The sequence below is a fragment of the Excalfactoria chinensis genome, chromosome 9 (genome assembly GCF_039878825.1).
Source record: "Excalfactoria chinensis isolate bCotChi1 chromosome 9, bCotChi1.hap2, whole genome shotgun sequence".
Classification (NCBI taxonomy): domain Eukaryota; kingdom Metazoa; phylum Chordata; class Aves; order Galliformes; family Phasianidae; genus Excalfactoria; species Excalfactoria chinensis.
Genome location: NC_092833.1, coordinates 12,582,117 through 12,609,332, shown reverse-complemented (window position 1 = coordinate 12,609,332; position 27,216 = coordinate 12,582,117). Strand labels below are relative to the sequence as shown.

The following is a 27,216-nucleotide window of genomic DNA, read 5'->3' as shown; positions in this document are numbered from 1 at the left end:
CCAAATAAGCAATAATCATTTTACAGAAGGGCAACCCAGAAGAGGGCATTGCAACAGTTAGAAATATCTCTGCAATTAACTTCCAGCTGCTGGTAGAGCACTGATTATGCTGGCTGCTCTCTGGCTAATAATGTCTGTTCCTGGTTTAATAACAGCATCTTTCACAACCGGGGCTGCTTAGTCATGTCAGTCATAAACAGACTGTGCACATGTCACAAAGTCTAACTTCCTGCTCTCACTTCTTGCTGCCACCCAGCATCCCAAACCTGGCTGCAGGCAGGGCTCCACAGTCTGAGGAGTTCTGGATCCACTATTTCTCATTTGTCACTGCAGAGGTGTCTCATGCTGCAATTCCTCTGTCCTTGCTCCTCTCTGAGACATATTACAGAAGATCAAGGTGGCCTTGGTTTACAAGAGCCTCTAAGAGTTTGCACTTCATTCCATTTATGAAAGACCAGTACCTTGTCCTGTCACGAAGACATACAATATTTTCTTGCCCCCTATAATAAATCAGCATTTGGAGTAGAGGCATCAAAGCCCTCTTCTCTGTGGTAGTCAGTAGGTCATGGACAAGCACTAAGTTTCCCTTTTGACTTAATCCTCTCTAGGATAAATATATTCTTACTTCCTGGTGCTGATCAATTTGCCTATAATTTCTGCTTTGAAAATTCTCACTTTAAAGCTTCGTGAGAAGAACTGATTTGAAATATTTGTGAGTGCAATTCATCTGTTATTTGAGCAATGATCTCCTTCTAGCTCCAACGTGGTTTCGCTGAAAGATTCTCACCTTAAACCTCTTCAGCTTAGGCTTTAAACCTGAAATATAACCAACCCAAGAGAAAATACTGTGCAGGATTAGCAGCACTACATATATTTAATTTTTCATGCATTAAGTCACATAGCTCTCAAAGGCTGGCTGTGTTTACCTGGGATATCTTGGTTTTGTTAGTCCTGCAAAAGCAATCACGAAGAAACTTCTACAGTGGTATATCATGCCAACTCACTTAGCAAATTTGCCAGCAATTGGGGCATTATAAAGATGTGCCGACAGCTCCATTTAACATCCTGGAAATGTTCCAGGGAGCACATGGTTCTTTGGAAGATTCAAATGGTGATCTTTTAAATGAATTCTGCATTGTGATTTTGAGTTTCCCCATGAGCAAAACTTTTATCTGCATTTAATGGCTCTAAATAATACGGAGACAATTTGATGAGTTCATACTCCATAAGCTAGACATAGAACACTAAGAATTTATGTACTGAAAAGGCAAAAACCAAGTCAAAGACATGGCCCTGATATGCCATAACAGCTGTTGTTACCTGGTTATATTGGAGGAATTCATTGGTGCATGGTACACACTCTCAGTGATTCTTTGGTGTAGTTGACTTGCTTCTGTTATAGAAAAAAGTAAAAAGAAATTGATCCAAATTGTATAAGCTGCTTCCTTGCTTGTGTAAAATATGAGAAAGAAAAAAAGGAGAGGAAGAGAGGAGGAGAGGTGAGGGAGGGGAGACAGATGCTGACAAACTGTTTTTCACAGCCAGGAAAGTCAGACACTGAGAAGTGAGTGAATGGAAAGAGTTGCCCTCAAACTCTCAGGTTGCTGAGATCCTGGGGCTACTTCACTCTGGAAGAAGAAAAAGCTTCTGTCAACGAGATTAAAATGGAGAAAGGGGAAAGGGCAGCGCCGAAAGATTAATCTTCACAAAGTCTTTTGTGGGTGGGAATGCTGGGAAAAGGAGCACTCAGGGCAGAGAGTCGGAAGTAGCTGCACTCCCGGTTTTGGCAACTGATTCACAGCCTTGCAACCTCCTGAGCTGCATCCTTAATTCCTCTGCCTGCGGAAGAAACAATTATATTCAGGGGGGGTCTATGCAATAAGGTGTTGCCCAAAGCCTTGCTAGCACTGTATCTCACTGTGGAACTCTGTGGAGGACACATGTACTAAACGTTTGGACACTAATTACCCATATGTTAAACTGTTTATCACATACCTTTGTCCACCTCCTTTGCCCTTTGCTCACTTAAACATCTCATCTGGTTCCTTCTAGCATTCCAACCCTCTGTGCAACTCTTAACAACAGTCATTAAAAACAGCTCAGACAAACGTTTCCTTCTTCATTCTTCTTACAGTGCACAGTTGGAAAAATATCCAGTCTTGGATTAAGCAAGGAACTACAGACTCTTCTTTCATAAGTCATTGGAAATAGAAGCAATTGTATGATACCACTGGAAAAGGCATTTTCTTCCTGCTCTCGGTATTAGAGTAAGGGCTTTCATCATGTGATCATTTCAAAAAAGGCAACAGGAAGAGTTATAACAGTATAAGATTCTGTGATCTTAAGACAAACAGTATAGATTATAAAAATATTTTCTCCATGAAGTATTTTTCTGTTCTGTAGAAGTCAAGTCACCTTTTATACTTCAGAAGTAAATACCAGAAATAACAGTAGACATCAAGAGATCAAGTCCTGAAATAAGGCTGATAAGAATCTTGATTTCTTTCTGTTCTGCTGAACTGAATGCAGTGAGATTCAGAATGAAAAAGAGAAAGGATGACTAGAGAATAGAAACAAAAGGTCTGAGTACAAAGCGTTTATTTATGTGTACATATACTATTATGGCTTCCATTATGTTGCTGAAGCTCACATGCATAGTTGTGTCCCTCCACTTAAGGAGACTGAAAGAACTTGTCTTTGTGAAACAGACAATTAAGATAAAGGTGACCTCTAAAGTCAAAGCACAGGTTTTCCACCTAGGAGAAAATCTGCTTAGGAATCCCAAGGATGTGGGAGGAGAGGCTTTGCTGGCATTGCTTTAAAGACTGTGTATGACAGAAGCAGAAAATGACAAGTGAAAGCAAGAAACAATGCTAGGGCACAAGAAAAGTCTGTAATGAACACAGCCATGCTTTTTTGCCCTAAGAGAACATGCAAAATGGCTTTTTGGACAAAGTACATTACTGTTCATAACAAGAACAGTATCTCAGGTAGTTTTCATCACTATGTTCTCTTACTATCTGGAATAGTCAAACTGAATTTTGGCTGTCTTAGTCTCAATAGAAAGTCTGTCACTGTTTTAGGCACTTACAAGGCCTCAACCATTCATTTGTTGGGCATGTCACCGAACAGCTTCACAGTGACATCTTAGTGAGAGAGGGAACTGTCATTAATCACATTTTAGAGGAAGGTCACTATGATGAGAAGATGGAAGAGGTGACTGACAGTCACATCTACAGATGTCAAAACATAAGGAATGTGACCAGATCTAAAACTGCCTACCCACTGAAACAAACAAACAGAAAACAACAATCAACCCCAAACCACAAAGTAAAATAAAGCAAGAGGCACAGGAAAGCAGCTGCTGTGTGCACTCATCTGTGCGGAAGGATCTTTTGTGTCAGTCTTGTAAGAAGGCACAGAATAAAGATTGAGCCCCCATCTCCTCATGTGCTGATAGAAATGAATGTCTCTAGCATTATGCTTGAGAGGGAGAACAGAGAAAAATCACGTTCCTCAGACTAATTGTGAATGGAATAATCATTCATGCACAACGGTTTAAATTCCTGCAATCCAACTCATCCTTGCATAGAAGCTCAATTCTCGAAGAATTTCACTGCTAATATTGAATTACATTATAACTCATCCCATTTCCATATTGTCATACACAACTACAGAAAGAAGGCAACATCATCAGATCACACTGTGTCTTACCTCTACATGCTTCCAGTTGCCCTGTTAGAACTTTGCGTATCTCGGAAATCCAAGTGTTTTTCAGCTCAACAGAAGATGCCTGACAATACAAGAAGAAAAGGCAAAGCAGATCAAAGCATGCTACCAACCCCTTGGATATCCTAACATATGTTTGCTCTCAGTTTCATGTAAGAATGAAACTTCATGGCTAGGATTTCAGATCAAAAGAAAGAGTGCTCTTCAAGATGGAAAAGTTACCACAAATCTAAGACCCAGTCCTTGCCTTTCTGTCCAATCTTCCAATTAATTTTTCATTATTTGCTTTCTTTTCTACCCAAAGTCATAAGATATATTGGTATATCCAAAATATACAATGATAGATTGGTAATTTTAGTGCCAACACAACACTTAAGATTTCAGTCATTGTTTCATGATTGTAGAGGACAGTGAAATTCACGGAACTGAAAACTTTGTTAAAAATAATTCAATTCAAAGGAAGTGTAGTCCTCAGAAATAAAGGATTGTTATTACCTGAATGATATAGACTTCTTCTCTGCCATTATACCAGATCTCAAACTTCTTATTATCTCCTTTTACATTTTCTGTGATGCCCACTGTGCTCATCTGTTTCAAAAGAGAAAATTAGAAGCTGGACTTAGGAGAATGTAAATAGTCTTTAAATTCAAGATGCATTTTTAAAAGGCTGTATTGAGTTGCAAAACTAAGGTTCACATCTGGAGTTATAGGACATATGACTGGGTCTGTCTCCAAATAAAAACTAAAGTGGGAGCTTCCATTTACTCAGTGTTGCAAGATAACTCCAGGTCTCCATGTGGAGACCTCCTGTATTGTTAGAACAAAAGATTTATTTCTTCCCCCTTTCCCATTACCACATATTTTACCTTTAATGAATTTTTAAAGCTGTATGAAGCTGTCTTCTCATGACCATCTGTGTTTTCCTCTCGTTTCTTGCAAAAAAGCAGCATCTTTGTGTAGAGGAAGAGATGTCTCTGCATTGGTTTGAATCTTGCCAAGTCCTTCACCTTGTTGTGACCCTTCTTGTGGTCAGTCCACACGTTGAAGGAACCTTGCATCAACAGCTTACCAAGCTCACCTACATCCCCCTGGCAGGCAAGGAAAAGAGAGAACATACATTATGTCCAAACTAGGTTAATGGCAGGCACAGATCTATGCAGAGACATGTGCCCAGGCATCCCTTCTGTTGGAGGGCAGATGTTACATCTGCAAGGCCATCTACTCATATACGCATACTCTTGCAAAACTTGTGTGGATTGTTTAACACGTTGCTTTCTGTGTCCATGATTCCCACTTTGCCTCCCAGTTCATTGTGTCAGTACCATATTTAGATCATATACATGAGCTGTCCCCTCTGATGACCACACAAGCAGCAAGCTTTTCTGACAAGAACTGGGTTTCAACACTCCTGACTCTAAAAGATTTTCTGTTCACTTTCTTCTCTGCTATGATCTTCTTACATATTCATCCCTGAGCAGGATCTTGAAAGACACTTGGATGTCTGAAGGCACAGACTGGTGCCTAGAGGTATGGAGGTGTGTAACTCCCTCCCATTGCAAAACAGCATTTTGTCAATAGCTTCACAGCTCACCATCTGTAAACTACGCAGTGCTGTACAGCCTTGGGCAAAGGGAGAGCAAATGCACCAAAGAGCCATAGAAGTATTTGAGGGAGAATGAAACTAAACAGGAAACAGGCCTTTCTAAGTTAAAGACCTTGCCTGAGGACCAATGATGGGCAAATACTTCAATGGATATAAATGACATTTGGCTCAGATTCCACCAACAAAACATTTACAGCTCGGTTCAGTACTATAGAGTGTAGTAATATGTAGATATGGCATATATCCAGAGCCAATTGGCAGGCACTGTGAGCTGCACTCACAGCGTATTACTGTGCTAAAGAGTGTAGCAATATGTTGATATGGAGGACATGGCAACATCCACATAGTAATGTGCTTCAATGAATAATGATGAGCATAATTATTCTAGTGGCAAGTTTAACTGGCAGTACTTTGCATAATAATTTTGGGGAATAATCTCAGTTCATTATCAAAAGACATATTTTCAACATTGGTGTGTTCTATTGACTATGAGGGCAGATGATGGCTCTGAGTGAGAATGAACAGATTTGCACAGATTGCAAATAGGTCTCCTTCTTGCTCACCACCCTAGATCTAAGGTAGTGAGGGATCTCTAGATCTGCAGAATAAGGGTATGTTTAGGTACTGTTTTGCTCCATATAGGGATGTTATTATGACTCTCATCCCTTAGATGAATGGAGACAGCAGTTTGCAGCAATTCTACAAAAGACTTTGAATATCAGCCCCAAACCCCTGGCATCTGTCTTCATTGTGGTCAGAAATACAGAAACACACTATTTCTGATAACTTGTGCTAGCAGGCTGTGATATTTTGTCCTAAAGGAAGTTTGTTTAAGGTGAATGGTTATCCTTATCTCAGATGCAATTATTTGCTGTTAGAACAGTACATTGGATCTCATGTTTATGGAAGATGAGAGATGTGTATGAATGGCTAATGTGCTGCATAGCCAATGGACAAACTATCCAGGCCACGCTGTATATAAAAGACTGATTGTAGGAAGCACCTCAGTAAGTTCTACTATCCAAATCCTTTACTCTGCTTTTTTTAATGGCTTGGCTACAAACAAACAAAATTAAAACATTAAAAACAAGCAAACAAACAAACATCAACGTTAAACACGAATTCAACCCTTCAAGCCTGTACATACACAGCTCCATGAAACAGACTTGCCTATGCAATTAGGAGCATTCATCGGCTGCCACAAAACCTGCCTTTCCACTGGCACAGTATCTGTCTCTGAAGGTGTTTTTGGCAAGTATTTCTACCATGTCTGCATGAGAAAAAGTCCACAAAAAGGGGTGTGGCTTTGTGAGCAATGGGAGGTTCTTATTTGGCCATCATGGCTGAGCACCACGAACAGATGGAATGAGGAGAAGAAACTGTGTGTCTATGATACATAGCTGAGCAGGCATTTACATTCATTTGTAAAGTAATGCTGGCACAACAGACATAGTTTCCTCAGCTATCAGTTGGAGATGCACTTGAAAAAAGAGACATAAATATAGAAATCAAAACTTCTGAAGCTGTTCCATCCCATAAAATAAACTCTTTCCACTCAGGCACAATATAGACCCTCCCTGCCACTGTTTCTGGAAGTCAAGTTCTACATAGAATACTGTTTTTCTGGAGCTCAGATTATTACTCTGATGTCAGAATTCTTTGAACCTTACATTTTTTCCTTTAATTTTTCACCCTGTAGCTCTTTCAAAATGGGCAGTCGCATCACCCTAAGGCCTCATTTCGTCAGATATGCTTCTGCTTTACACATTAGTCACTTCCACTTCTCACTCAATGGTTCATGTTCTGTACCAGATCTTGTAATTCTGATGACTTCAGTGGAACTTCAGTAGATATACATGTATGTATGTATGTATGTATATATACATACATACATGTATATCTACAATATATATATACATATATATATCTATGTATGTATGTATTCATGACCTTATTTGTACTGTAGCTGTTATTTCACACCTCAAATAATAAGTTTGCCAATCACTGGGGTGGATTCTATTACCCAATTTAAAGGGAATCCAAGTATTCTTCCCTAAGAGCAAAAGATTTGGAAATACTTGAGTTGCATAGGGTTCACAGTCAGTTTCAGCAAAGTTCTTGAGTTACGTCACACATTTTTGCTGCCTCTCACTTACAAATGGGTTTTGCCTGTGATTACTCACAAGGATTGCATTTCTCCCATTTCCTTCCCACACTCATCACCCACCCCCAAGTGACAGGTATGTTGGCATGTCTTCTTGATAACCACAACATACTAATGAAAAGCACCGTTCAGAATATGATACAGGCTCATGCAAAGTGTACCAGCCATGGGCACAGCGTGATCCATGGTGATAAAGAACACTGCATGAGTCAAGACAACAGTAAGAGCAACAGCAAATAATACCTCGTATCCCGTGATTGCTATCTGGTGCATGGAGTCATTTACGGATTTGATGATATCAAGCACTGTGGCCAAGGCCTCTTCCAATTCAGCAGTACCCTCTGAATTCTTGCTACATTTCAGCATTTCCTGATGAAACAATGATGAGAAAACTACTTGAAAATTTCTTATATCAGAACATAACACAGTCCTCTCTGAAATTTGTGCTGCTTAGACAAAGTAGCAGAAATATAGGATAAAATAAGAACAGGACATTCACCAGGATTGCCACTGAAGATGAACCCTTTGAATTTCTTCACATGTTCAAATTTTGTGGGTTTATTTGAGATAGGACCATTTTTACACAATTACAATCATCTTTCATATATGACGAAACTACTTCCTTTTATTTTTTTCTATTCCATACCTGCTAGAAAAGAAACTCAATCTTAGTATAATGATTTCTGCTATTACAGAATTCACCATTTTCTTGGGGTATTTGTATCTGCACTATTGAAAATATTGATTAATTTATAGTCCAAACTTGTAAGAACTGAGGTTCCAGCCAAGAGGTCTTAGTAAGCTCTTATCTGATGGATAAAGAAATTCTGCATGAAAAAAAGTGCACAAAGACCACTTCTGCTTACAGAGGAGGCCAGAATCTCTCTCAGATGCACAGATATGTGCTGTTGTGTTTTGGAGGTTTTTTTTACTTTATTTTGTAGAAAGTAGTTCTTGTCAATGAATATCCACTTGAGATCAGAACCAGACTCCATGTCTTTGCTAAAAGCACCTAGGGGAAAAATGCTTGATACAAATTCACATACGGTACACAGAGTTGTGAGTAGACATGAATCTCAAAGCAGTTGGGAGATCCCAAATGGCAGGATTCTGGCCTCAAATACTGAGGTAACCAGGCCTTAGAGGATAACAGCAGGATGCATTCCTATGTTGCCTGTTGCACAGTTTCTAAGACCAGTATGGATCCCTGCTCTCTGCACAGTGGAACTAGTGCTTTTGAACATTAGCTGCACTGTTTTGCAGCCTTCTGGTTTCGCAACTGTGACCCAGAATTTAAAACTAGTCTGATCATAGAGCATCAAGGCACGCCGCTAAGGCACTTCTTTGTGACCAGTTCTTCAGACTCCTATTTTCCTACACTCATAAAAAGCTCCTGACTCCAGAGATTCAGTGCATCATCTTCATAGATCTCATAATGGCTGACAAAATAAATCTCCTTGCCAGTGTGTTGCTAAGTACAAAACTGGTCTGACCAGCCTCAACCCCAATGGCTGCCAATGGCTGCAACCTGTTTTGCTTGAGAATTTTGCTCCTTGATCTTGTTACATTTACAGACATTTTTCAAATTAAAATTATAGTCTGGTTTACTCTTGCTCCTCTAAAACATCTTGACATTTTCTTCTTTCCCCTGAATAGTTTCACGAGATTGAACCAAATTTATTTCTGCATTAAGTTGATACTATTATACTGGATTCAGTGAAGTTGTAGCTTTTTAACAACCTCCTTCAATTTCTGGATTCTATAGTTATCCAGTAAGAGGTCACTGCAGAAGCAAATGACCAGCCACACCCTCACATGGTTTAAACTGACCTAATTTGACCAGTGCCATGACAGCCATTAGCTAATAAGACTGGAGACTAAAATCTTCACTGCAAATTTCACACTAAATTTCATAGCAGCACAGAACACTGCTTTAAGTCCAGATGCCTCAGAACAGCGTGCACTTCATCTTCACTACCTTCTTGTAAGGCGAATCAGTAAATACTGATTACGTAACAGAACTGAGGAGATAAGAGAAATTAAAGTCACTATCACCAAAAAGTTTCAGCATCTATTTCCTGTTGCTCAGTTCACACCAGAACTTCAAGCACAGATCACTCGTATTTCCAACCAAATCGAAAGGGAGGCTCCTATACTCAATCTGCAGAAAAATTACAGACAATTTATTCTTAGTTGGGGCTTCAAATGTAGGAGTGGCTCCTTCTGAAAGGTTTGAGTCACAACTACAGTAAGTAGGTTCAGAGAGCTAAAAGAGTTCTGTTGAATGAAGATGGATGTCAGGGACAGGATAGAGAATATCAGTTCATGTTTATAAATTGCAAAGGCACATGGAGCAAATAAAACCAATTTCAATTTCTGATTAAAGACAAAGCAATAAAATATTTGCTACATAAAATACTCTATTTGTTTCCCCCAGCAGTACTTATCCTGAAATAGAAGAAATTTTTTTGACTCTGTTGCTATTTTACAACCTAGATTACAAAGTATTTGTTGATGAAGAAGTGAGAGATGATTTCCAGTCAGTCCTCCAGCAAATAGTACTGGTAAGCAATTCTATAAGTAAAACAAGCTGTGAATTGGAATTCTTCACACCATCATGGAAAAGTCACCTTTAATAGCAGCTGGTACTTGGTAATTCTCTGGACCGGCTTTAGAAGATATGCATCTAGTGAGAGCTTATGATCCAATTTACGCTGACATTCCTGCAAGAGACGACAAAGAGGAAAAATATTGTTTCTTGAAACACAGGCAAGGCACCAAGATTATTATCATTCGTAATCTATGCCTGAGAATTGTGAGGGAAATTTGCTCTGTCTGCTTAGGATTTTCCAGGTTGCCACAGTGAAAATATATCGAAACAGAGCTAATCAAAGGTTCAACTTAGTGTTGGAATCTGGCAGGCCCTGCTCATGAGAATGTAATCATCTGGGGTTTGCAAAGAAGTCAGAAATTGTTTGGCTTGCCTGTAGCCTGAAGAACTAGGCTTCTGTCCAGGAACTATTCTATCCACTGATTTTTCTAATCTCCTATAGAGAGCACATTGACACATACTGAGCACCTGCCATCAGAATAAGAAGCATGCAAGAAAAGTCTGCATTTTTCTGTACATTTTCTAAAGCAGAGGAAGAAGGAAAACAAGTTTTGACAGCCTCTTGCTGCTACTCTGCCGTGTAATTCTACCTGAAAAAAGATGCTGTCTCCACACTGTCTCCAGAGAGCTTCAGACCTTGGCTTGTTCTGACAGTATTTTTCATATATTTGAAGGTCCTCTTTCTGCAAGAAAAGGAGAGCGTATGGTAATAAATAATCCATATAGTATTTGCCATGAGTCAGACTTTTTCTTACCTTCCATCCTAACACATATAAGTAATTAATTCATGGTCATAAGTCTGTATATAAAAATATACTGAAGCTACCAAACCTGAACTTCAATGTTGTGAAGTTGCATAAACCATAAAATGATGTTTTCTCACTTTTTGCACAAATCAAGAAGACACTAGAATGAAAGACACATGGGCTAATTGCAAAGCTGCTCTTTCAGAGAGGGGAATAGATTGTTTGAAAATAATAAATAAACAAGATTTTTATTAATGCTACTGGCACAGAACAATAAGTGGTAATTTTGATGCCACAGGACAGACAGGAAGAACTACTTAAACCCTGTCCCATCCAGATTAGAAGCAGTAGATCCACTTGACCTGTCCTTTGCCAACTCTCCAGATGCTCCCTCTTAGGTCTGTAACAAAATCTCATTGACTGCAGTGAAAACAAAGGCAAACTCAGTGAAAACAAAGGCAAACTCAGTGAAAACCCAAATTGATTTCAAGGTCTCTAGGCTATATGGGTGGACGCAGGCAGATAGATGTTCCTTTGCCAGTTTATTAGCTCGCTAACCACAAGCCCAGTTGCTCAGAAGCCCTACAGCCATGCCACTGCAGAGCAGTACCACACAGATTCCTGAGCAAGACTGCCTGTGTGTGAGCAGTTTGGAGCTTTTCTCTCTGCACCTACCCAGGTGGTCGTGACTTTGGTGAATCAAAGACAGTGCCAAAAACAAAGGTAAGGTATTTCTGTTTCACTCCTCTGTGCTTTCAGCACTGAACAGTGCCTGCCTACTCTTGGTTTGGGGAAAACATTTTCTTTTGGATAGACCTACTAGAAGAAACTAGTATCGTTGCTGTCTTCCCCTATAGTCTCGGGTTGGCGTCACCTTGATGAATCAGACGAAAGCAGAACTGTGCAACACCCCACTGTTTCAAGGATTATGCAATAAGAAAAGCTCCATTGCTCTCTGTAGAAGACTAATGGTGCTGTTTCAAAAGAAGCACAGGTTTTTATTCACCTAAATAGGATTGTCTGCACATGTTGCCTCAGAAGGAAATTAGCAGGGAGTAAAATTCAGAAAAGTCAAATAATTGGGAAGTGTACTCAGGCCTTACAGAACAGAAACAGCAATACTCAGAAGGGGGGGGAGGCAAAAGATGAGTATATGCTTAATATAAAGAAAGGATGAAATGATAAACTTCACAAGTAACTTGCCTCAGTGGAACTGTCCTATGTCAACACAATATACCACTGTATGTATCAGTGACACCAGCTCAGGCAGATACAGCTTTAATTTTTATGATAGCGTAAGGAATTGAATGCTTCTGATAACATTATTAGGCTCAGACTTTAAAATTGCAAGATGTAATTAATTATCGAATTATTCAAATCCCAGTCTTAAACATATAACATATTTAAGTTTCAATATTCAGAGCTTCCAACTTCTTGTTGGCACTTCCACACCATGCTCATCTTTTCTGTTATGACTTTCCTTTCCACAGTGATTTTCATGCTGGCAGCTTTGCAGGCTTTCACTTACAGTGTGTATCTGTGGCACATATGAAAAGTTTCTATTCTCTTTTTTTTTGGCTGCTGGTTTTATATTTTCCTTGAGATCAAAATATAGCTCTGCAAATCCAACTCCATGATTTCTGGTCAGCTGCCTAAATGACCAAATGTTAGTTCCTGACAAATTAGTTTGTTTTTCTAATGTTTCAATGTGAATAAAGTAGCTGGTAATCCACAGCAGATCACTTCTGCCAGGCATCTCACTTGGCATTTGTTTTATAAGCGCCATGATTGACATCTTTTGTTTCTTCTTTAGAATTCTTTCTTTGTTTTGGTAAGCTTTCCTTCTTCCCAGTCCCATATTTGGAAGATCAACCTAAAGTGTTCCTCTTGTTGCTGATATGGTGCTAGAAGATATAGCACTATAACAGCTTGAATAGGCATTTCTGTACACATCTGACCTTTCAGCATCTGCTACATCCTCACCTCAAAGAGCTCTAAGCAAGGTCAGGTGTCTTGGTGATAGTGAAGCCACCATGTGTGCAAAGTTGATCTAGTTTACTTGCAGCTTGATTCACTTGATGAAACAAGGACAGGAAAAGTTCAAGGGGGGATATGGGTGTAGTTTCTGTCTCATCCTGCACCTGATTTTGCTGCTGTATTACAGAAGAGAAGCCTGAGAGAAGAAGCATGCTGGAACTCCATGCGCTGCCCCTCCCATAATAAGAATAAGGGTTCATTCCCGTGGTGATGGCTGTCCAGGTGGCACTGGTGGGGGTGGGAGGGTGGGCTGGACATGGCAGGGGAATAACAGGCAGGGGATGGAGGGACTCAGCCAGGCACCAGGACATCCCACTGCAGCTCTTGGAATACTTTCAAGCAGCTCAGAAAGCTGAAGTGTGATCAGACAGGGTAATATTCTTCAGAAATTGTAAATCTACAAATCAGTCTATTTCAAGTCATAGGCCCACCACAGTGTTGTGGCAGGAAGGCTACACCAGTACAAAGATGGGGAAATACAGAAATGAATCTGCAAGAAACTAGACATCTCCTTGAAGAGCATCTGTTTCAGTTTCTCCCATGCCGCAGCAAACACAGTCATAACTCACAGGCCAAGCCAGAAGTCTCTGCTCAGTGGGAAGGTGTAAAAAGCTGCCAAATCATGGGGAGTACAAACACACAACCGGGCTTTTGTTTGTGCCTCCTACGGCAGTCCAACAGAAACAACAACTTTCTGGAGTTTATGTGGCTTCGTCTAAAAACAGTACATGAGGGAAAGTCCTTGAATCAAAGGTGCTACTGTGTGAGCAGAGACATTTCCAGGGAGAGGCTTTTGCTTTCTCAGCGCGAAATTTGAAATAGTGAAAAAGCTAATACGTGACTTAACCAAAACATGCTTTAATTTCTTATTAGATACATTTGGTGTTGTTTGACCAGTCCATGGAAACTGATAAGCAGAGGTGACGAAAGAATTGATTTTCTTTCACTTGACACATGAGCCAAAGCCTTATCGCAGCTTATTTTATATTGGTGGAACAATGAGGATTGGCTCAGCAGCTGTTTTGACAGAGAGAGACATAAGCTGCAAAATTGGAACATGGAATTTGATCTTTCTGCAGAATAATAGGATCAATTTTATATTATGAATTTCTCTCTACCCTCCAAGTCCAGGGATATTTACAGTATACAGACTATTCAGTGCTTCCTGGATTTCAATGGCCTGCATTCTTCAGTGACCGTTTATCCTATTTTGCATAACGATTTCACCACAATATTTTCCTGCTTAGCACCTGAATCTTAGGTTAACAACATATTCCTTAGCAATGTCATTTACCCAAGCGCTAAATACTGGCAGCTAAACAGAGAAGAGTTCAGCTGGCTATAATCACATATGTACTGGTATGATGCCTTTCAGCATGACTTGTTTGTAAACCTTGTTTGTAAAGCCTGTTCTTTGGAAAAAATGTGCAGTTCTCATTGAAATTGTGAAATTGTGGTAGTGCTCAACACCTCCAAGAACTGGGGCATGTAGGTTTCATCTGAATACATCTGTACTGCATGCAGTTCCTTGCCAATAAAAATTAAACAGGAAAGCAGCAGCAACTCACCACATCAGGTTTCTCTGCTAAGTAGGACCTCTGAATGAGTGCTAGACAAACAAGCACCTTTTGTTGGGTCACAAGAAACAGAGCTAACAGCCACACTGATGGGTGCGTGGCTGGGAGCTCTCAGAGGTAGAGCTGCAGAACTTAGGTACTGATATTCACTGAAAGCAGAGATGCGTGCGTCTGACCAAAGCCAACACTCAAATAATAAACTAAGGCTTTGGGTTTCCTCATACACTGATCTCACATTACTTTAAATAAACATCTAACCGGCACCACTTCATCCAAGTGGGGAGAATCTCTCTTGGTTTTTAAATAATATGAACAAGTAAAAGAATTGGCCTTGGAGTTATGGAGCTGGTAGAGTTTCATCACAGAAGGAAGGTGGTAGACTCTAATCCATCAGTTCCAGGGAAGTAAGTCTCCTGGACAGTGTAGAGAAAAGAGACAGAGGACAGAGACAGAGCATGCTATCTGCGCTCAGAGCAGTAAGCTGTTATACCATTTCCTGCTTATTTACAGAAGTGTGGTGCCAGGTGTACATCAGGTTCTGGGCATCATATCTTAATCTGATATGAACGTTGACATTTTGATTCATTTATTTATTTATTTTTGTTGTTGTTGTTTATTTTTCATTTTTATTTTTTTAAATCAGAGCTTAAAATACATTTGTAAAGCACTGCTAACTGATCTCTTCCTGCCAGTAAGCAGGCTCGGATTTCAAAATACACACTGGGAATATCTGCTTGTATGAGTTTCCCTCATTCACATAAGCAGTCAGAGTGAAAGGGTAAAAGTTAATCTGTAAGTATCGTAGGATAAGAACATGGATATTCACACAAACTTAGAACAGGATTTGCTTACCCTTTTCAAAAAGCATCGGGCAAGGAGCTCAGGATTTTCAATGCAATTTTCCAACTCTTTAAGGAAAATCCTGTGAAAAAGAAAGGAAAACAAACAATAATGGAACATTCTGTTTATGTAAATTGGAAAGTTGCTCTGGCATAATTAAACCTGTAAAAGGTTTAAATGTTTGTTTCATCTTACAAGCAATCCTTATTTAAAAGAATTCTTAAATTTTCACTTTGGCTACAAGCAGTTTTACTAAATCAAGTCTGAGAAAAGTGGGAAATGAAAAGGAGACACCCTGAGTTTTGTGTTTTGGAAGGGGATCAAAAAGAGCCTGATCTTGTCCATAATCAGTATTCTGCAGTTATGGGCACTAGATCAGGTGTACAGTTTGTTGATGGTGAGGCTTCTGGAAAGGTTTATCATCGTGAAAATGAACAAATTCCTTAAGAAAAGTACTATCAAAAGTATCGTGTCTTCTGTTGATGCGATAATAGAAATATACAATAAATAGATAAGAAAAATTTCTTGCAGATTTTTTTTTTCCAGAGGCAGAACGTCAGGATTTAGTCCTGTGACATTTATCAGACTACCAAGGGAAGTCAAAAAATATTTGCCACTAGAGATATTCATAATTAATAATGCCAAGGGAAATCACTAGTGAATGCACAAAAGGGTATAATCTTTCACAAATAGATGAAACTGATGATCTCAGGGGTATTCTCCACACATGGGTTTTATAGGACACATACAGAGGCAAAGTGAGGACGACTTTTCCTGCCTGTGTACATATGAGTGTTACAAAGCACCCTGTAAAAGGGCAGTAGAAGCGTCAGCAGCAGCAAGGGCTCAGGACAGCCAGCAATTCGCACGTGCCTGTTGTGGAATTCATAGATTTCTGGGAGGTTCCCAAATAGAATATCCTTCTTGTTCTGGAGCATTGATGGAATCAGATGTAATAAACTTGGATTGTCCATTTCTGAAGCATATCCCTGCAGAGGCGAGTGAAAAATAAAACCAGGTTATTTTTATCAGAGAATAAATAGTGTATCTGAGTCACTAAAAAGCCCCACAGCATGTATGCTTTTTTTTCAATGGCTTCTCCCAGTGCCAGTTTCTTTGTTGCTTGGTGACTTTCTGATGCTTCTCATTTTCTCTAGAGCTATTAAGCTTGACAGCCATGCAAACACATTCTTAACCACAAGTGGACAGATTATGGCATCAACAAAAAAGATTAAATTATGTTCCTACAAGTCAAAAGGGATGGAAACTGCTAAGTTAGATAGACACTTGTCTCTCTGCTACACTGCTTTGTGGCAAAAAGGTTAGTTTGGATTTATTTGTTGAACTGTGGTATTTTACATGATTGTTCGGTTGTTTCTCATAGAAGCTCAGTTGTATTTCTTGCATACATGCTTTTGAGAGAAGAACATTCCGAGTGTAGATTTTAAAGTCAGAGCAATGCATCACTTATAAGAGCTGTCAGCTCCCACAAGTCAAATTGGATGAAGAAGCAATGACATGGTTGCAAAAAGATACTAGTCAGTCTTTCAAATCCCACACAAATACACAGAAAACTAAGCAAGTGTTGAGACACTACATGGCCTACCTTTATCTCTATCTTGTCCCAAACATACCTTCAGAGAAACTCAATTTCTGACCCCATGGAAAACAAGGATTCTGTTTCTGAAGCTTACTGGTGAAGATGTGAAAAGACCCATCACTAACTATTTCTCCAACCATAACTTTGAAAAAGATACAACTTTCATTGTTCCAGGGGCTGGAGTAAGAGAAGGTGCCTCTGACTCTGAAGCAAGATGTTCAAAGCATCCCATTGTTTTCCATCTCTGAGGCTGAGCAATCTTGTTGACAGAGAACCTGTGTTCTCTGAACACAAAGTGGGTGGTGAGAGTGCTCAGCCCATGAACAATGTGCAACACCAGTGATGACTTAGAAGTTAAGCATCAGAAGAATTTACAGATTTACTTACCTCTATTATGCTTTGAAGTTCTTCTACATAAACGCGTTCAGTTTCTATCAGCTCATTGATTATGTGGCTAAAAGAGAAGAAATACGAAGTGCTGTAATATTGTATCTTGTTGATAAGCTTAGACAGCTCAAATATCTTTTAGTATGCTGCTTTTTTAGTTCATTTTAAACATCACCTTGGTTGTTATTGCCATTTTTATGTCTGTACACCTGAATTAAGATTAAGAATGCTCCACAAAGCAAAAAGGGTTTCCTCTCCAAACAATCAATAATAAGGGCCAATAATATAGGATTATGCTTCCCAAGAGTGTGTTACATTTCCCAAGGCTATTTTCCGATTATGTTTTGCTTTCTTTTATAAAATAAAATTGTGATTGGCTCCCTTTCTTCAATACACTGCAAAAGCAGGCAACTGTTGTCAGAAATCTGACACACAACAATTAGAGTAGAAATGTTTCTATTACCGGGATTCCATAGCAATTCTGCCATAATGCTTTAAGTCAAGACAAAACCATCGAGTGCCTAGCAGAGGGTAGAGAAATGGGTCAGGGCTGTACCCTGCCCACACTGGAAAGAATTGCTCCCAGTTATTTAACCTCCACACTGATCTTAAATTGAGAAGTTTATGAACAGTAAAGTCACATTTAGCAACAGAGGCAAAAATAAACCTCTTAGTGAGTACGCAGTATTATTACACTCTGTGACACCAGTGCAAAGGGATGTATGTTGGTCTCTAACTCATATAAAAGCTCTGTAAATATTTCCCTGAGTTTGCATATGCTTTGGGGCTTTAAAATGTGTTTGGGGCATGCTCGAAGTACCACAGTACTCTTCACAAGATAGATTTGTCGCTCTAATGTGTCTTTCTGAGAAGTGCACAGTTAATGGCCTAAAGGCCATTTGCTCATAAAATGATTTTACAAACATTAGCACTTGCTTTATAACTGAACAAAACAAAGAAAGCCATTCTGGTTAAACGTGCCTTTCCGTTTAACAGCCAATACAGTTGACTGCACAGTCCAGATACAAAAAGGGTAAGCAGGTTGCTGCTGTTCCAGCATCACTTACAGGGCTGAGAAGAAATCCTAAGGACGATACATAGCATGTTTCTAGAGCCAACAACTTTCATTTCACAGAGTGAAAGGACAGCTGTCATACAGAACCAACATAGGGTTTATTTAGCATTCCAAATGTGCATTTTCAGAGAGCCACTGCTTTGTCTTTTTGTTTTGTTTTGTTGTGTTTCAAGGAACAGAGCAGTTGTAACAAACCGTCAGAGAAACTTTGCATTTCTAAGCTTTAAACTAATCTTTGGGTTATTCTTAGTGTGGAAAGATGTTTATTTATCTGCAAACAAAGCAGATTTCTGTATGTTACTTGTCTTGTTACTGAACTGATTGCACAAGGACTGACTCTGAACCCAACCCAACACTTAGCTGACAATTATACCTGAAAAATAAGCTATTGGCCCACGGGCTTCCTGGTGACTGTGTCATAAACAGTCGCATGATTCCTCTCAGCAGTACAATTCAGTTACCCAGCAAACAAAACAAAGGCCTTTAGACTCTTTTATTACCCATCTTTATATGAGTCTTTTCTGATTCCTATTTCAACAATATGGGTTAATCTAGCAGCCTAAAAAACTGGTAGTGACACCCCCTGACCTGCATCAAGCCACGGGAGGTGATTTGTGAAATGTTCACTCTCTCTCCCATGCCATCATGGGACAACAAGGGTAACTGAGCAAGCACCTGCTGTAGGGGTATCATGTGTAAAGAAAATATGATGCAGCAGCTGACAGGACTATTGTCACGCACAGTTCCCTTCAGCTCCCTTTATTCATTGTATGGTCTCATTAAATATGATCAGGTTGGAATTAATCCCTAACCAGCTGCATTGTAAATCCTCTATTACATTGTTCAATATTTGAACAAAGCAAATGTAAACACACACTGTTTCTAGACGCACAGGATCAAGCTGCCCAGAGAGGTTGTGTCTCCTTCCATGGAGATATTCAATACTAGTCTGGATGCCAACCTGTGCAACCCATCATAGGGGACCTGCTTTAGCAGGGAGGTTGGAAGGGATTTCAAGAGATCATCGAGTCCAACCCCCCTTGGACGGTTTGTTACAGACCCTTGGAGGTAGAAGCAGATGCAGCATGATATATCCCATCTGCTTTTGCATTTGCCTTCCCCATCAGAGAGAAACAGAAAAACAGGAGATGGAGCCAGAATGGAACACTCGGAATTGTGTTCTTTGTTCTAAGGGACTCTTTACGGTGTAGTCAATAAGTGTGAGAATTTGCTGCAGCTGGCTGTCTCGAAGGGAATCTCAGGAAGCAGCTAGCAGCCTCAGGACTCAGCTTTGCCATTACGGGTAAGACTCAAACACTCCCCTCAGTGACCCAAAGTGGAGAAAAACCAACTGTGGTGTCTGTGGCAAGGGGTTAGACCTTCCACATCCCACTGTTCCTTCATTTCAAAGACAGTCACAAACATGAGCTGCATCAGCCCAAAGCCAACTAAACTCTGAGCTGGCTGAAGCTCCTGGGCAGCTTTCAGAATTGTTCCTCACCAGAATGCTTTCTAAGTGATCAAGTCATTTGAGCATGGATGGTGAAGGCATTTAGTCTGAAGGTCTGAGGTTTGCATGGTCTCAATTGATTTTAGCCAAGGTCATAAGTGAACCCTTGAAACTCAGGTAAATGCTGGTATTAATTAGCAGCCCCCACTTCCAGTGGGGCATTTTTGTATCAGTCCCTGTCTGTGCTGACATTTAGACCAACGCAGCTACTTATATTGCTCTGGCCTGTGCAAATAGCAACTAGCAATGTTGCTAACCAAGTATAAACTAATCCTAACAGACTTCCCCTGCACTGCACTGCCTTGTTGGAATAGAACTGTGGCAATGAGTGTTCAGCTGGCTTATGGAAACTAAGAGCATATTACTAAGAAGGTCTTTATCACACAGAAGTCACACATCAGCTCATCATATATTTGCAACTTCATTCTTCATTAACACGAAAAGCAAAAGGGAAAGTAATTGATGAACTCATCAGGCTTCCCAGATTTGTCAGGTCATTGGGCAGCTCTGTCTCACAGTCATTCTGGTAAGAGCAGTGTCAGGTGGTGGCTCTGCTATGCACTACATTAAAAAAACCCACTCTAATACGATGAAGCCCTAAGCAGAAATAGCATCTGGAGTCTACCACAATCTATTAATATCTGCTCTGGCAAAACCTCAATGACTTTTTGCTCATACAGTTACTGTTCAGGATTTCTGTTTCCATGACTGTGTTTCTTTTCTAACAAAATCGTTGCCTCGCTTTCATTCATAAAACTTATTTCTATGTGAAGATTCACTATCACAAGGAGTCTTTTCCCAGAAGTGAAATTGGAGCCATCAAACAGAACTATGGTAGCAAGCTTATCAGTGGAAAAAAATAAAAATCCTCAGCGTCTCCCCACAATTACTACGCAGCAGAAAATCTGTCTGCATGGCTGATGTACAGCTAACAGAAGTGGCACCTGTGCACAGGACGTCCATACCTGTCTTGTAAAAATGCACAGAACGAAGATGAAAAGCTAATGCTTGTCTGAGTTGGACACCAGCAGCTCAAAGTTTTGTGTATTTTCTACAGCTGAAACAACAGAATACCAAAATCTGTGAATGTAAGCGCAAAGTGTCCAGTAGAATCCATCAAATTAATGAAAGCAAAATAAGCATAGTATAAATCTATCTGGTTTATAGAGATCTACTTAAATATCTGGGGGCTCCAAAGTATCAGAAAGGACCGAATGGAAATGCATGCAATGCCATGGATTCATACTCTGAGACCAAAGGGATCCATAGAGGAAACTTCCAGTCTATGTACATAACTGATTTCAAGAGGGGGCTTTTTGTTGGTTTTTTTTTCCATTTCTCACAGTGCTAAATGTACCTTTTCCTGTTGAAAAGTATTTTCAGATGAGATTGTGCAATAGTTCAAGTGAAACTTGAGTATTGGTCAGTTGCAGCACTTTACCCCCTAAAGTGAAGCAAAAGATTGTTCTGGACGTAAGAGTATTTGTTTGAATTGAACCTTGTATTTGTTATTTGATACAAAAACCCTTTCTGATCTCTTTGACACAGACACTCATCTGAAAATGAGTGACCTTTACTGGATATTGCATTTGCCTGTGGAGGTGATTCTATTCCACCGCGAGGTGAAGTCAAATGCTTAAGCTGTTAAGGAAGTTGCTCTGAGGAGGAGGACTGCATTTTTGTTAGAAACATATTTTACCTCCGAGGTCACCATTCGTAACACTTTGTTTCTTCTGAAATGCTCTGATCTCTTTGCACATAAGAAAGTGTCCCACATTCGTTGTTCCCAAAACAAATGACCTCGGGGAAATATTTTTATATATCTTAATTAGTTGACCTACATTATAGGAACCAGAACACTGTTGTTAACAGAAAGGCAAATTAATTAAATCACCTACAGAAATGAATAGTATGAACAGAGGACTGAAAGTCACTCAAGAGCTGTCTCTCATTGCAGTTGTGCATCTACACTGAATGCTGCAGCTCTGCACACAAATGTGAGCTAGCTTGAGGAAATGTGGGTGCTGCAGACTGGTCGCTGCTATGGGCCAAAGTAACAACCAGCTAATCAGGACAAGCACATGCAGTCACAGATAGTACCTATAAGAGAAGACTTCTAAAATACAGCACTTCAGATCAGGTGAGCCCTTCTTCTGTGGGAGATGCAGAGTCCCATTTCTTGGAAGCCGCTTCTTTCACAGTTGCTTTTCCTTACGTGTTTGAAACAGAGCAGGCAAGAGAGAGCTGGAAATTGAATGGTTTCTGACTTCTGTAGAAACTATTAAATGGGCTTTTTTTATAGTCAGCCTGATGTCTAAGATGGAAACTGCCTACATGCAACATACTTTTTCCATTCCTTTGCAGACAAAGATACAGTGATATCCAAATACCGACTGATCTCTTTGGGTGAGAAATCTGATAAAAGCTGACGGTGTTGTGAACTTTCCCTCACAGATTGGTAAACTGTGACACTTGAAAAAGGACTGTTCCAACCAAAGCAAAACTTAAGACAGACAAGAACCACAAAGTTGATTTTACAGACAGCCCTGAATTCATATTGGAAAAGGCCAGACCAGAGCAGTGCACGCTGCACTTGGAATGGAGGTGATGAATTTGATGAAGATTTCTACTTTGTAGATGTGTCTATATTTCAGTGTGAGATGCAACCATCCCACAAAATCTGCTTCCCTCTGGAATAGGATACAGTATTGAGCCAGACTTAAAATCTGTGCCCGCAGACCTCTTGGACACAGAGATATCTCAAAAGATCTTTGTAAAAGTCTTCAATACACCCTGATTTTTAATGTCTTCAAGAATCCGTATGCTGTGGGATCTGGGGGAAATAAATCATGTCTTAGTTACCTGAAAATTAAGAATGAAAGATAGAAAGAAAATCCTGAAGAGCTAAAATTGAGTTTATGGGAGCAGCTGGAACACGTATTCTAATTTAGTTAATCTCTTTTTGTCATGTGTACATCAGTATGTAAACTGTGAATTGCTACAGCTGAGCAGCAAGCACATCCTTTTTCTGTCATGTTTTCTCTATGGCAGTAAACTGGGGCAGAGGCAGGAATCAGAGCAGCTGCAGTGACCTCACTCCAACCAGCAGTGATGGGGAGTCAGCTCCTGGCAACTGCCAAGTACTATTCTGGTCTACCACACCTCTTGAACTCAGCTTGCAGAACTCAGCGATAGAGGAAGGAGAGACACTGCCTATAAGAAGATTTTCCAAACTTAGAAACTGCTTTGGAGAATTGTGGGATAGATCCCATGTGGAGAAAGTGGTTGAAAGGGCCACTTTACAGTCTCATAACTGTAGACTGCATGAAATGGAAGGATGCTACCCAGTATTTATCCTGTTTGTTAATTTTCCCTAAACAGCTGTTGATGGCCAACATCCAAGATAAAACAATGGGACAGATAGGTAAATAGGTTCATACAGGACCACCATTCTTCTGCATTTTTCCTGTGGAAGAATGGGAGGCTTGGTGTATCAGAGGTCTTAGGTCTTGTCTATGTGAGAAATCTGAAGTACTCTTCCACTTCAGTGTTTGTGGTATGAATCAAGACTAAGCACAATTGCAATGGTGATAAAAGCATGCCACACCAGGCAGGGCTGCTAGAGAGTTACAAGCTCTCACTGTCTTCTACCCACACAGTAATTCTGGCCTGGCAGTAGTAGTGGGAATCAGTACATATCAACAGAACCTATGCATTTTAACCAACTAAAGTATGTTCATCGCCACACTGTTCAGCTTTAACTCAAGTCAGATGCCATGCAGGAAAGGATGCCCATACTAGTTGCTCTAACACGTCTATTGACCAGGGGACAGAATATGAAGACAGGTTTGCAATATCTAGAAATTCAAATAAAACATCAGTGCCTTCGAACTAGAAGTGATGGAGAAAAGCCAGCAAGAGTGTATGAAATGATCTGGGTACACACAGGAATGTTAGAGAGTTTGCAGAGGTGACAGACAGGTGATACTACGTAAAATGGACCTCCTGTGTAGGCTTATATAAAGAAAGAAGCAGCCTGTTGTATGAAAAAATACATGTGAATTTTCAAAAATAAATGTGTCACAAATCTTCAAAACTCGGTTTTTATATTCTTGGTTAATGAGCAGCTTGTTAACTGCAGGAAGTAAAGTCAGCAGGGATTTATTGAACAGCACACCCAATAAATCCCTGCTTCATTGCATCACCAGCTACACGGTGATATTCCATGGTGCTATCTGCTGCTGTTCTGCAAACCAGGCAATTATCTAGATCAGCCCAATGTGGGTGCAAGTCATCTGCACTGTGATTAAGCAACATGACATACGCTTTGTGCTACCATAAATGACGATGTGAAGTGCTCAGCATGAACACTCCTTTCTGAGCTTACTGACATACAGGAGCTGCGTACTGTTGACTTCAGATCAGTTTAAAAACAATTTCATTAGAACTGATGTGAACATACAGGGATAGATTGGTGTGCACTGGCAGATTTGTCTGGAGAACTTAAAAACAACTTTGCCTCCAGCTAATTGTTGTTCCCCCACGAGATGTGCAACTAAGTTCAGAAACTTCCTCTCCCAGGAAGAGCAAACCTTGCCACCCTTGAACCTCGCCACCCTTGAACCTCAAACTAAGTCACTGTAAACTCCACTGAATCATTGTGTTAAACAGGCTAATGATGAACTGCTGAGGAAGAGCTACTAAGAATCTCATAATCTAACATTGTAATCTATTGTATATTTTTTAATAAGCTCATACTGCTGCTAAAACTTGAGTTGTGTAAAAACCAATCCATGGAACTTCTTCAGACAAGATCCGTGCAGCCCTAGGCCACCACAAAGCAGCCGTTATGTGCACACACTTTACAAGCCTTGAAATGGATCAGGGACAGAAGAGAGTATCTTTGGTTCTCCCAGAGTCCTGGATAGGCATAGCAAGCAGCCAGCCAACAGATGATGCAGACTGCCTGTGACACGGGGCAAGGCAGAATCTACCTGTGATCCCAGTCTCCCCATATGCCTGAAATGAACCCAGCATCAGTAAGTGCATGTGGCCAGCTGCTTTCCAGGAGCCTGCTGGCAGCAGAGCAACTGCACAGAAAACAAGTTGAGGAATTCCTGGAATTTCTGAAGAGTATTAAAATAACCCCAGTATCCAATAGCAGGCAGGTATGGGAGGTAATAGCAGAAGTGGTTACTTATCTTTCTTTGATAATTGTTTAAGTGCAAATTTTGTAAGAAAGCATGTGAATGTTGAGACTGATTATTTCAGCTTTTCTCTGCCTTCCAGATTCAAGAGCAAGGACGCAAGAACTTCAGAATGCCTCCAGAACATTTAGTAAGCCCCTGTACTGTAACAATAAGATATTTTTTCCTCCTGTTCATAATAATTTTCCCAGTTCTCAGAAATATTTGGATCTGTGTTAGGAATGTGTCTCCTCTTGCTATTCTACAGACATTTCTATCAGCAGCAAGATCTCCCTACATGGCAGCACACACTTCACTTCAAAGATCTTCCCAACCCGTTAGGCAGTAATTAGAGTTGTAAGTGTTGGAGCCAATCTGCCTGACAGGGAAACTTCTCTGAAAACAAAGATTTTGTGCAAGTTGAAAGAGATGATGGTGAACAAGCAATGGCTAGTGGCTGCATGAAATTTCTCCTGCTGGCTGCTCTTTCATCAAGTCTGGTGATGGAAAGCAGTTCTCTGTGCCTAACAAGAAAGTCAAAAACACCATTTCTCTTTTAAAATTAAAGTTCCAAGCTCCCCCCTCTACCAGCTGGAAGCTTTCAAGAGTCTGAAAATTAGACTGAGAAGAAATGCTGTTGGAGTTAACATGTCACAGTCAATTAGCAAGATCTCCTTAGTTAGAATATATGATACTATGAAATGTGTTACATCATGCCCTTAGACACTATAGGGAACCCTTTGCAATGGATCTTACTCATTCCAAATAAAAGAGGAAACACATTCATCTCTGACTCCTTTAGGGGCTCCACATCAATAAAATCTTACGTCCTCTTTCCTGCCATATGCAGCTCTAAAGACTACAGCAAGCACTTGAACACTAAAGCTTTTAGCAGCACTCTCTGAGCTACTACTATCTTTGACATCGGTCCACTCCTAAATTTAGCAATTCCCAGACCTAATGGCCATCTAACTTTGCTATTACTGATTTAGAATAGGACTCTGGCACAGTATTCTCATTCTGAAAATAGCTTCTATTTCTTTACTCAGGGCAGAAGCACTGTCTCGTTCTACCAACGCAATGCAATGATTCCATGACACACTTAGCCATTTCCATGTTCAGAGCCATGCACACTGATTAATGAAGCTCCCCAGTCCTTGTTAGATCAATAACTCTACTCGTGTGTCTGACCCAGATATTACGATACATGGAATTTAAAGAAATCTTAAGTTTAAATCATGTTCAAATCTGCAGTTGGAAACTATCATTTGAGGTACAAACACTTTAAGGCTGAGGCCTACAGGTTGCGTACTGCAGGATCTGAGTTTGCAAGGATGCTTGGACAGCTGGCTGCTGGCATGCTCCACAGATGGCACGTAAAGCACAATTCATGTGTATGGTCAGAAGATGAACGATGAGTTTGGACTGTGTATATGCTTGGATACTATTTTGCATGTATAGAGAGCTGCCCCTTATACACCTGATGGCTGAGGCTCTCTCAGGCTGTTGAAGTTGATTCTTTTTCATTTCAGTCCTATAAACGCTATCTCAAACTGTAAACCCCAAAGCTGGTCATTCAGCAAGTTAATTCTATCTTGATAAAATGTCATGTTATTCATGCTTACAAGCCTAAGCTCATAGTCACACAACTGTGAAATCTTCGGTCCAGACTGTACACCGGACTTCACTAGATAACACAGCAAGGCACACAGCTGCAATTTGGACATACTCATCCACCCCACAGAATGGGTTTACATGATGAAGGTGGCAGCAGCTGGTCCTGAGACATGTATCACAACCACCCTGCACAGAACCATTGAGTGGCAGCCTCTGATCCCAACCTCCTGCTAAAACTTTTTTAACACTAAGCAGGCTTCTGTGTTTGTTTGTATTTTGTAGACAAGAATGGTCGGAGAGAATTCTTCCCACCTTCCCAGCTCCCTGGGAAAGGGCTAAAAGTGTATCGTTCAAACCAACAGCAGGAAACAGTAACAGCAGAGCAACACAACACAGCTCTGCAGAAATCTCCCCTCCTCAAGTACATTAATACCTGTGTCCCTTTAAATCTTATCAACTCACTATATATGCTGAAATAGGGGCTGAAGTCTCAACTAGGACTGATAATACATACAAGGAACTGTTCAGTCTAAT

At 40.2% G+C, this 27,216-nt stretch overlaps 1 protein-coding gene across 9 annotated transcripts in view; it reads right to left on the bottom strand.

Moving 5' to 3' along the window:
* The window catches only part of MCF2L2 (MCF.2 cell line derived transforming sequence-like 2), a 130,242-nt gene that overhangs the window by 18,296 nt on the left and 84,730 nt on the right, over positions 1–27,216 (bottom strand). For all 9 annotated transcript variants that reach the window (XR_011904616.1, XM_072343946.1, XM_072343947.1 and 6 more), the window contains exons 16-25: positions 17,295–17,361; positions 16,181–16,296; positions 15,320–15,389; positions 10,698–10,790; positions 10,127–10,219; positions 7,740–7,865; positions 4,596–4,817; positions 4,225–4,317; positions 3,715–3,793; positions 1,321–1,393 (exon numbers count right to left, since the gene is read on the bottom strand). Coding sequence is in view for 8 of the 9 variants with exons in the window: in XM_072343946.1 (XP_072200047.1) it covers positions 1,321–1,393; positions 3,715–3,793; positions 4,225–4,317; positions 4,596–4,817; positions 7,740–7,865; positions 10,127–10,219; positions 10,698–10,790; positions 15,320–15,389; positions 16,181–16,296; positions 17,295–17,361 (1,032 nt within the window). In the remaining variant the exon portion in view is untranslated. The remainder of the gene's footprint in view (positions 1–1,320; positions 1,394–3,714; positions 3,794–4,224; positions 4,318–4,595; positions 4,818–7,739; positions 7,866–10,126; positions 10,220–10,697; positions 10,791–15,319; positions 15,390–16,180; positions 16,297–17,294; positions 17,362–27,216) is intronic.